We start from the raw sequence: 12,186 nt of genomic DNA, 5'->3' as shown, positions 1-12,186 counted from the left end.
TAAAGTGCCTGCCTGGCAACCCAAAGGTTGCGGGTTCGATTCCTGCCTCAGGCTTGGATTAAAGTACTGCAAAAACATTTCCCCTTCTGCAATCTAGAAGCTCTCAATCATTAGAAGTTTATGAGTGTGGATCTGCTTGAATGTTTTCTCTACCCATGGGTAGAGAACATTCAAGCAGATTCACATTATCTGTCCACATATCTTTAGTCTTGCATTCCTTTCATCCAATCCTAATTTCTTTCGTAGTATTTCTCAGAATAACACAGTCCCTATGTAAGCATTCTGATGCACACAACTTACCAGCAACTTCTTCCAGTGCTGCCTTTGTCTTGATTTAGAAGCTATAAGCAAAGGTGAAACTTTCTTGGCTGTACTTCTGTTTGGATATGCTATAGCCATGAAAGTAAGGGGGATTACAAAGCTGTTGTACCAAATACCGAGGATGCGGAAAGGTCAGGGAATGACCACCGCATATCCCGGAGCAATATGGCCTTAGTTGCTAATGCTCCTAAAAACCAAATAACAATAACAAAGCTGTTGTGTTCCTTCATAGGACGAGCAATTATATGATGACGTGGGTCAGAAAACTGCTAGCTTGGGGGATTCACGGACTAAAAGATTAACAGTAGCTGCAGGCAGAGGCGAAAGTGATTCTTGCACTGCTTCTATTGGAATGAACAGTAGCCTGGAGAGTAGATTGCTGGGGATTTCAAGAACTGCTGGGAGTCATCTTGGGACAAGTAAATACGTGGGCTGTGTTAGAGAAACTAAGATTAAGAACAGGTGAATGTATACTTGCATGTACACCAATGCTAGAAGTATAGTAAATAAATTTGATGAATTTGAAGTGCTGGTCAAGACATCAAAGGCAGATATGGTTGGGATATCACAGACATGGCATCACACAAAAACACAGATATAAGCAGTGCAGTATTGGACTTTAGAGTGCACAATGTGTTGTTATTTGGTTTTTAGGAGCATTAGCAACTAAGGTCATATTACTCCGGGGATATGCGGTGGTCATTCCCTGACCTTTCCGCATCTTCCATATTTGGTGGTTACGGGCTCGAACCCCAGTCTAATCAAGAAGCACGTGCTATTCACTGCTGCTCCTGCCCACCTGGCTACGGAGGCGCCGTACAATGTGTACAGAAAGTATAGACAGGGTAGGAAGGGAGGAGGAGTTATGCTGTTGGTTAAGAAACACATAAAATCCAAGGAAGTGAATCCAGTTGACATTGGTATACAGTGCAATGTTGAGTCAGTTTGGTGTGCCATAAGCATTGGAAGATCAAAATTGAGAGTAGGAGTGTGTTATAGGCCTAATGACTCTGATGAGTATAATAAGAAACTGTACAGGGAAATAGAGTGGGCCAGTAAATCAGAATGTATTGTAATGGGGGATTTTAACTTTCCAGATATTGCCTGTAACTTGTGGATTGGTCACTCACACACTAGCAAGGCTTTTCTGGATTTATTGGATGATTGTTTTCTACAGCATGTTTGAGAGGTAACCAGAGGGAGTAATACTCTTGATCTGATTATCAGCAGTGATTATTCATGCATTAAGAATTTGCAGATAAAGGAACCACTAGGTGACAGTGATCACAGTGTACTAATGTGGGTTTACTCAGATGTAACTACCATCAAGGGTAAAAGGAAGGGTTTTTGCTTTCGTAAAGGTGACTACAGTGGTCCCAAACAGTTTTTAAATTCTATACAATGGGACCAACTCATGATGTTACCAACGGCAAATTCTAAATGGGAAGCTAGTCTATAATAAAGTCACAAAGGAGTTTAGGCAAGCAAAGGCTGATTGCGAGAAATCCTTGGCAAAAGATGCAAAGAAAAACAACAGACTTGTTTACTTATGTAAACTCTAGAAGGAAAGGTATGAATCACATTGGTCCCCTTGATATTGATGGTTCAACTGTTGATGAGCCTGCTCACATAGCTGACAAACTGAATGAGTATTTTGCATTTACATTCACACATGAGGAATTCTGTGAGGAAGGGGAGGACAGAAGTTTACTAAACTATAACAGGGAGCTAAATGATTTTGTAATAACCGAGAGCAAAGTGGAGTGGAAATTGTTGAAGTTAAACAAAAATGGCACCTGGGGGATGGAATCTATCCAATTATATTGAAGGAGGCAGCAAGGGAAGTAAGCAAACCCTTAGCCATAATTATGAGAGCATCCTTAGATTCAGGGGAGGTTCCCATGGACCGGAGATGTGTAAATGTATCCCCAATTTACAAAAGGGGATCAAAGTGTGACACAAATAATTATAGACCTGCTAGTTTAACTTCTGTTCCGGGGAAAATAATGGAGTCAACTGGTTAAAGAAGCATTGCAGGATCATCTAGACAAGATTGCAGTTATAGTTCAGACACAGCATGGGTTTGTTGAATGGAGGTCTTGTCTGACCAATTTGATTGATACTATGATGTGGTCACAAACGAAACTGGATGCAAAAAATAATTTTGATATCACATACTTGGATTTCAGGAAAGCTTTTAATACTATTGCATATGGAAGACTACTGTACAAATTTGAGCAGTATGGCATTAAGGGCAAGTTGGTACAATGGATAAAAGGATGGTTGAGTGGGAGAAGATGGAGAGTGGTAATCAATGGGTACTGCTCTTCATGGACTAATGTTATTAGTGGAGTCCCGCAGGGTTCGGTACTGAGCCCATTGTTGTTTTGTAAATTTATCAATGATATTGATGAAGGTATATCAAGCTTAATGTCAAAGTTTGCAGATGATACAAAGGTTGGCAGGTTTGTTAATAACAGTAATTACAGTATGCTACTGAAATAGGATCTAGAAAAGTTAGGCAGATGGGCTGAGAAGTGGTAACTGAAGTTTAACATTGACAAATGCAAATGGGTAGCAGTAACCCCAGAGAAATGTGCCAACTATGTGGTACTACACTCAGGGAAGTAGAGAATTAAAAAGAACTGGAGGTAATTTTGCAGTCAGATATGAAGTTCTCTGAGCAGGGCAGATGGGCTGCCAGAGCAGGTCATGAAGTCTTTTCAATGATATATAGGAATTTTGCTAGCAGAGACAAGGAGGTGATTATCCCTTTGTGTAAGGCAATGGTCAGGCCACACCTTGCATGCTGCATACATGTCTGGAGGCCTCATTTTGGGAAGGATGTAGAGTTGCTGAAACGAGTACAAAGAAAGGCAACAAGTATAGTGAGAGGAAAGGCTTAAGTTCGGCAAGTTGCATGTTCTGCAAGTCGACTAGCCACCTGTGAGGTGATCTGATTGAGGTGTATAAGGCCTTGAATGGTTTGAGCAGGCATCAATGCTGATGGGATTCTTCCCTTGCTCAGATTACGAACCTGTGGGTACATAGATTCAAATTGAGGAAAAACAGTTGTAGAATAGATGTATGGAAGTTTGCCTTTAGCCAGTGGGTAGTTTATTGCTGGAACAGACTTCCATCTGTTGTTGTGGAAGTTGATAGTTTAAATAAATTTAAGGCTGAACTTGACAAACATTTGGAGTGACTGGATGGGTGAAATGGGAAGGGTTTTTTTTGGCTGATGCTGTATAAGCTTGCTTCCTTGCATTGTATGCCTCAATTAATGCTAATGCTAATCTGAACACAGACCTACCCACATATACTTGCTTTTATACAAATTCTAGGAACATATTAACTAAATCTGCTGAAATTTGATGTGTTTGTTATCAAGTGTGGACATTACAGGGATATCATAAATGTGGTGCTGCTCTGACATATGGGATGCAGAATATGAAAAGTGTGGAGGAAGAAGTTATGATCTTGTGTTAAGAAACACACAGTTGATGTGGGTTTTCAGTGTAATGTTGGGTTATTCTGGTGTAATATGAACACTGCAAAAACAAAACAGAGAGAGAGTTGTAGCATTATATACTGGTATTACTCAACCTGTGGGATGCATTCCCTTAGAAGTTCTCAAGAGAAAAATCTGTGTGGATAAACCAACACAATTAAAATCGAGTGAACTGAATTGTATATATCAAAATTGTGGGTGGTGAGGGTACTTATTATAATTTTTTTGAAAAGGGGTACTTTGCACAAACAGGTTGAGAAACACTTTCTCAATAGACCAATTTATTGTGATGTGTATGATGAGCTGTACAGGCAAATTGAACGGACTAGTAAATCAGAATATCTTACCATGGTGTGGGGAAGTAATTATTTCAGATATTGATTGGAAATTGTAGTGGTCACTCACTCGGTAGCACATTTCTGTGCTACTGATTCTTAGTAGTGATTCTTCATGTATCAGTAATCTTCAGGTAAAGGAACTGCTATATGGAAATGACCATTGTGATTTGATGTGGGATCTTTTTAAAGATATAACTACTATCAGAGGTAAAGTGAAGGGATTTTGCTTTTGCAAAAGTGATTAGAATAGCCTTAAAGTTATTAAATTCTTTTCAGTGGAATGATGTTGCTGACAAATGGAAATAGGAAGTGTTCAGGGAAATAATTGTATAAGCTGCTAAACTTTCTATACCAACTAAGAGATATTGTTCAGGATTTAGATCTGAATGGATGTCAGATCACTGATAAGCCTAGTGGCAGGGGAAAAAAATGCATGGGATGATTAAATTATTAGGGAAATGCATGAATGATTAAAATATCACAGGAACCTACAGTAGGTACAGACTAGTCTATGGTCAAGTCACTAAGGAAATTAGGCAAACTAAGACAGATTATGAGAAGCCTGTGGCTAAGAATACAAAGGAAAGTAGAGAAGAATTCTTTGCCTATGTTAACATTACAAGGAAAGAGATGAATCACATTAGCCCACTAAACATGAACAACGTAACTATTGATGATCCTGTCTAGGTTACCAACAAACTGAATAAATATTCTGCATCTACATTCACACATGAAGAAGCTTTTAGGGATGGGGATACCAGAAGTATGCTTAATTTTAACTAAGAGTTAAATGATTGTGTGCTTACTGACAAAAGTTGGAAAGGAAATAGTTGAAGCTAAAAGTAAATAAGGCAACTGGGGCTGATGGAATTTATCCAGTTATATTAAAAGAAGCAGCAAAAGAGGCAAGCAGACTTTTAGCCATAATTATGAGAGCATCCTTGGATCCTGAGAAAATGTCTCTCTTCGTATTCTGAAGGGAGATGTTGAAGAGCAAAGTGCATAAGATTGACTTCTATGCCAAGGAAAATAATGGAGTCAGTGGTTAAAGAAATTATGCAGGATCATCCTGACAGAAGCACATTTATACAGTAGTCACATCACATATTTGTTAAAGAATGTAAAAAATAATTTTGACATATAATTAGATTTCATAAAGATACTGATCAATGAATGAATTTCTGTACATATTGGAGTGGTGTGGCATTAGATGGGCAGGTTATTGCTATGGATAAAGGGATGGTTGAATAGCAGTTGACAGAGCAGTTATTGATAGCCACTGCTCTTTGTGGACTAATGTTATGAGTGGAGTCCCTCAGGTTTAGCAGTAGGCTCCTTACTGGTTTCAATATTTCAATATTTATTAATGATGTAGGTATTACAGATTACTGTCTAAGATTTGACAACAAAGGTGAGCAGAGTGGTTAATGACAGTAATCATCTAGTTCTATTAATCATCTAATTTTTTCCCTTCATAGTGTCCAATTAGATAGGTCAGACAAATCCATCCATAACAAATCCATGTTGTGACTGCATCCTGTTTAGATGGTCCTGCATTACTTCTTTAACCAGTGACTCCATTATTTTCCCAGGAACAGAAATTAAGCTTACAGGCCTGTAATTACTCAATTCACTCTTCAATCTCCCTTCGTGAATTGGAGATATATTCACACATCTCCATCCATAGAAACCTCTCCTGAATCCAAGAATGCTCATAATTATGGCTAAAGGCTCCTTTTGCTGTTTCCCTTAATATATTTAAATAGATCCCTTCTGTCTCAGGCTTATTTAGTTTTAGCTTAAACCATCTGTTTCTTCTACTTTCCTCTCAGTTATTACAAAATGTTTAGCTCCTTGTTAGAACTTGATACATTTCTGGCATCCCCATCTCTAAAAAAATTCACCTTGTGTGAATGTAGATGCAAAATACCTATTCAGTTTGTCAGCAACCTGAGCAGTATCAAGAGTTAAACCATTGACATCAAATGGACCAATGTGATTCAACTCCTTCCTTCTACTGTAAAGAAATCTGCTGCTTTTCTTTGCCAGAGATGTCTCTTAATCTGCCTTACTTTGCTAACCTCCTTTTTGTCTTGATTGCAGATTAGTTTATATCGAGTGTAAGCTTCAGTATCACCTGACAATTTATATATAGTAAAACGTCGGTTATCCAGAAGTCAGTTATCTGGAACATTAGTTATACAGAATAATTTGAAAGGCTGATCTTTCTTTCTTTCTTTTTTTTTTTTTTTTTTTTTTTTTTATTAATGGTAGTACAGTGCGTGCTGGTACAGTAAGTGCTGGTTATAGCGATCACATTTACAAATTGAATTTTGATTGTAATAAGCAAAAGTCAACTACCTGTTGACTTTTGCTTATTACAATCAAAGTTTACTACCTGTTTATAACAGATTTTACAAACAAAAAGCCCAATAAACCAAAAACTGCAAATTGTTTTTAATCTGCCTTATGGCTTATGGTTGTGACCTCTAGAATTCTATGTGACCTTCAGAAATGTGCTTTAGAAAAATATCAGACTACTGGATTTTCTTGGATTTCACATTAGGTTAGCTCCAAATTCGGTAAGAATAATATTGGCCCAAAACTGTGCGATTTATTATTTTCCTCAATTTTTTATGGTAAAATGTGAACGAAAAGAAAATGCATTATTTTAACATTGCAACAAAAAAATGGAAATTATTAATAGAATTAGAAATGGTGAAAATTTAGGAAATCTCTCCAAAGAGTTTAATGTGGGAACTTCAACAATTTACGACATGAAGAAAAATTCCAATGCTATAACAGAATTTGTGCCTATTATGGATAGTGAAGGAGGATCTAGCAAGAAAAAGACTGTCGAAACCTGAAAATGCACTTTTTGTTTTCTTCAGAAGCAAAGTTTAGGTGAACCAGTGTCTTGCCCAATGTTGTGTGAAAAAGCATTGGATTTTAATCGAAAATTAAGAGGTAATGAAGATTTTAAGGCAAGCACAGGTAGGCTGAAAAATTTTAAACTGAAACATGGTATATGTGAATGGTATATGTGAACTAGACATTCAAGACGAGAAACTTTCTGAAGATGAATTGGCTGCGGGTCCTTTAAAAGTAAGTTCACTTCAGTTAAGCAAATTTTGAGAAAGAATGTTTATAATGTTGATGAGACTGGCTTATTATGGAAAGTATTACCAAGAAAAACCCTAGCCACTAAAAGAGAAATGCCTGCACCAAGTTTTAAGATGAGAAAAGAGCGAGTTATAATTGCTATGTGTGCAAATGCCACTGGGATGCACAGATTGTCCATATTCATTATCGTTAAGTCGAAAACACTGAGAGCATTTAAAAATCTTCCTGTTATATATAAAATTCATAAAAATGCCTGGATCGATGTTTCTGTTTTCCGAAATTAAATTAGTTTATAATTTTTTAAATTTATTTAATCTTACCAGAAAAATTATCTGGAAAATTTGGCTATCCGGAAGAGGTCTGACATCAATTATTCCGGATAACTGATGCTCTATTGTATATATATCCCATATATTTATCTTCTCTTCTATTATTCTCATTAGTTCATATGACATCCATTTAGGTCTAATTTTCAAATGCTATCTCTTAGTTGTATAAAAAGCTAGTAGGTTCTATAATTACTTCCCTGAATGCTTCCCCATTTAGAATTTGCTTTGGGTAATGTTTGAGTAAAATAGTTTGAGTCCATTGTAGTTACCTTTTATGAATGAAAAATCCCTTCCCCTTACACTTGACATTAGTAATATTTTTAGATAAATCTCACATCAATACACCGATCACTGCAACCTAGTTTTTATTTTATCTGCATATTTTTAATGTATAAAGTATCGCCTAATAATCATATCAAGAATATTGCCTTTGCTTATTGCATCTTTAACATGCTATTGTTGAAAACAGTCATCCAATAAATCCAGAATATTTTTGCTACTGTGTTAGTGAACAGTCCACAAGTTCCAGTCAATATCCGGAAAGTTAAGTGCTCCAATGTAAAAAATTCTGATTTATTGCCCCACTCTAGTTATCTATATATCATCACTCATCAACAGTTATTTGGCCTATAACCACATTTTTGTTTTCCCTGCACATGTGTCATGCCACAGTGGCTCAAAATTGTAAATGCAACCCACTTCAACTGGGTGCACTGTCTTACATGAGATGGGTACAGACAATTCAAAAAGTGTAGCAGACCTAGTTTGCTACTTGTTACATCTTCTCATTGCTACATACATAAATAGGCTGTGTGCTGTTTGTACAATAATAATATAAATTTAAACAAACAATCTTGTTTTCACTTGACTGATCTTCATATATATGTATTTTATTTTTGTTATGGTAAAAGTCATTTATTAATAATCCTTGAATGAAAAGGGAAGAAAAACTATCACAGTATGTACTGGATCATCACATTCTGTTGTCTGTAAAATGGACCACTGCTAGAAAGAGGTATACTGCATAAGTTGTCATTCTCTAAATGCAAGAAGAATAAAATGTCTGTTACTTATAATTTTTTTTTTTTTTGTAGAATTTGTGAACTTTGCGGTGTTTATGAAGAGGGAAACTTCTCTGCAAAATATGCATTTCCTTACATAGTGGCAGTTAATAATCTTTCTCAGTTTGTAAGTAATTTATAATTTTAATTTAATATTCTGTTGCTCTTTCTTAAACAAAATCAGATAGGGTTAGAGTTCACTTTTTTTAAGTTTCTGATAAAATCTTTAATGATATGGAAGAACGTTAAGGCAGTATGTTATAAGTATTAAATAGCAAATGCTTAATGTACGGTATTCACCTTGAATATAATCTGCAATAGTTTTATGAATCTACTGTTGGCTAAATTTAAGATGGAATAATTAAATTAATGAATTAAGGCGGGATAAAAAATAAGTTAATTTAACGGAATTTGAGATAAGCGCAAGGAAGCAGAAGTGCACCACTCCGTCCCTGGTTGTCATAAGGTAGAAAGTAGTTAATCTAGAACTTAAGTGAAAAACAAAAATTGATAATGCCAATAGTCATAGCGACGGACTTTTGTTAAGTTATAATGTCTTCAGTTGGCGAAGTTAAGTGGGGAGTAGACGCTGCTGTATTTAAAGAATTATCTATACTCTCGTGATGCTCTTTGGGACACGTGAGAATCTCAAATGTGAGCGATTCCAAGCCAGGGAAAGATTAAAGGGGAGTTTCACATTTTTTTTCACTTAAGTTGTAGATTAACTACTTTCTACCTTATGACAACCAGGGACGGAGTGGTGCACTTCTGCTTCCTTGCGCTTATTTTAAATTCCATTAAATTAACTTATTTTTTTATCCTGCCTTAATTCATTAATTTAATTATTCCACCTTAAATTTAGCCATCAGTCTCTTCATAAAACTATTGCAGATTATATTCAAGGTGAGTACCGTACATTAAGCATTTGCTATTTAATACTTAGTCTATTATCACGGTATTATAAGAATTCTATAACTTATATTTGGCAGTATGTTATTTATTTACATACTTGGGGAAAGTTGCAAAAAAAAAAAAACATTTTACAGAAATCAGATGCACATGCTTAGTAATAAGCAAAAATTTTGAAATATTATTTATTGATGGTTTATAATCAGTTTTTAAAATAGTATAAAACTGAGTTCTGAGTTTTATACTACAGTAGAATGTCGATTATCCGAACCACCGCCGCCCAAAAAAAATTACAGTACAGTCAGTCCTCGTATAGCATGATAGTTGTGTTCCTAGAAACCCTCGTGCAATGCAAAATCGTGCAATACAAACAACAGGCCCTGTGGGAAAAATATGGTTAGGTGCCAACCACCCAAGATTGAACACACATTTGTAACCAAAACATTACCAAATACAATAAATAATCATAATAAAATACTTACGTATTTTATTACGACTATTACGTAAGAAAATAATGCTTTTGCTTCTATCATAAGCAAACTTGTTTTTTGTTTGATTTTCTATCCAAACAGATGACATCCGTTCCATCTCTTCCAATTCTTTGTGTCTTAATCTAGTGGATTTTAATTACACTTTGAGTTGTTCTGCTGTGAAAGTTGTTTTTATTTTCTCTGCATTCTTTGTAATTCTCAGCGTTGCCTCATTTAGGTCTGTTGCACGTGCAATATCACATGGTCTTTCATTTCGCTCAAAGCATTTCTCAATTTCATATTTTTTCTCTATCGACAGAGGCGCGACTGACCATAAGCCTTACCATGGAAACCCCGGTGGGCCAGAGTCCGGTGTGATTTTGGCCATAAACGCTAGTATGAGGCCACTACAAATTTTCCCGGGTAAGAATTTTTGACTCATTCCGCCTCTGTTTATCGATATTGCTTTTCTTTTTCTCTCTGAATCTGCAGTGTCTTCACCAGGACGCTTCCTTTTCACACCTTTTAAGTATTTTACTAATTTTTAGGGAATAAAGCACAATTACAAAACGAAGAGGCATGCTTGATACACATAAACAAAGCTGCGCGCGTCTAGCAACTGAACAAACAACACCATAAAGGGAGAGACACACTAACACCTCACCAGCTCACATTTCTAGGGATTGCTACCATAAAACAATAAAAACAATTTTCAGTTCCGTTTCTGCTAGTGGAATCTGTTATACAGCAGACCCCCGTTATAACGCGGTTCGCTTTACGCTGATTCGCTATAACGCTGTTCTTATATTATAACCAGTATCTGACTATAACGCTGTTATAGATCACTATAACGCTCTTTTACAGATTGCATTTTTGGCATATTTAACGAAATCGTTTCATTTGATGGAGTCGATAGCTTGAAAATGAATATAAAAATACGGTTAAAACGTTTCCCACGCTGACCTGAGAAATATTCCTACGCTCAGTGAAATTCACTCGCGCGCTAATTTAATTGCAGTACAGTGACCTGTTACGTAGTTCGGAGATCAACATTTTAATAAAAATGATCACGTATATTGCTTATAATATTCGCGTTATATGCATTTATCCGAAGTCTAGTGATCACTCAGTACCGTATTGGACATCGTGCGAAACGGACAGTTTACTTGAACATTGTATCATAATTAATGCAACCAACACAGTTACATTTTCGAAGAGTTAATAATGGCCGATAAGAATGAAAAAGCAACAACATCTGAGCGCAATACGAAGACTATAAATGTAAGGAAAAAGACTGAATTTGAAAATCAAATTAGACGTTTTGAAGCGAATCGATTCCGGTCAAAGACAAGCGGATGTGTGCCATAATTTAGGACTTGCAAGTTTAACTGTAAGAACAATTATAAAAAAAAAATAATAAAGAATTAATTTTAGCAGCGGGAAAGATAACTGTTTCACTGCAAGCAACTAGGGCTAGGACGGCTATTAGGATTGAAATGGAAAGACTAACTAATTTTATTGAAGATAATATCCAATGCAGAATTCAGTTAAGTTAAATATTATAAATAATAAAAGAGAGAGAGAGAGAGAGAGAGAGAGAGAGAGATTAGCCTATATGATAATCTGAAGAAAACTCACCTAAAAAAAAAAAAGTGGAACCATTTAAAACTAGTAAGGGCTGGTTGAATAGATTTAAAATCCAGGGAGAAGCCGCAAGTGCAGATCAAGGAGCCAAAACTTTCAAAAAAGAACTTGTTAAAATTATTGAAGAGGGATATTGTGTGTTATACTTCTCAACAAGTTTATAACATAGATGAAGCAGGACTTTTGTGGAAACGAATTCCTAAAAGAAGTTTCATATTGAAAGAAGAAAAAAACATGCCAGGTTTCAAAGCGGCGAAGTATCGGTTGACTTTATTGTCGGGTGGTAATTAAACTGCGGGGGATTTAAAATTAATACCCCTTTTAGTTTAAATCGGAAGAGGGGCCAAAGTTCAACCCAAAATCGACACATTTTTCATAATTAAATTAAATTAAATTAAATCAATCAATTTAGATCAATTAAATTCATGATTTTAATTGGAATTTTAAGTTTAATTTTGATACGTAAGTAGTTACCATATA

The 12,186-nt window shown here is 35.8% G+C and overlaps 1 protein-coding gene across 3 annotated transcripts in view; it reads left to right on the top strand.

Annotated features, from left to right (window-relative positions):
* Window positions 1–12,186, top strand: part of LOC150078072 (transmembrane protein 184C-like) — a 146,541-nt gene that overhangs the window by 85,449 nt on the left and 48,906 nt on the right. For all 3 annotated transcript variants that reach the window (XM_090385285.1, XM_090385286.1, XM_090385287.1), the window contains exon 7: window positions 8,717–8,810. In XM_090385285.1, the coding sequence (XP_090241411.1) occupies window positions 8,717–8,810 (94 nt within the window). The remainder of the gene's footprint in view (window positions 1–8,716; window positions 8,811–12,186) is intronic.

The sequence above is a fragment of the Mastigoproctus giganteus genome, chromosome 11, assembly GCF_048544385.1.
Source record: "Mastigoproctus giganteus isolate SK-2022 chromosome 11, ASM4854438v1, whole genome shotgun sequence".
Classification (NCBI taxonomy): Eukaryota; Metazoa; Arthropoda; class Arachnida; order Uropygi; family Thelyphonidae; genus Mastigoproctus; species Mastigoproctus giganteus.
The sequence above is the reverse complement of the archived record's forward strand: the minus strand, read 5'-3'. Positions and strand labels throughout refer to the sequence as shown.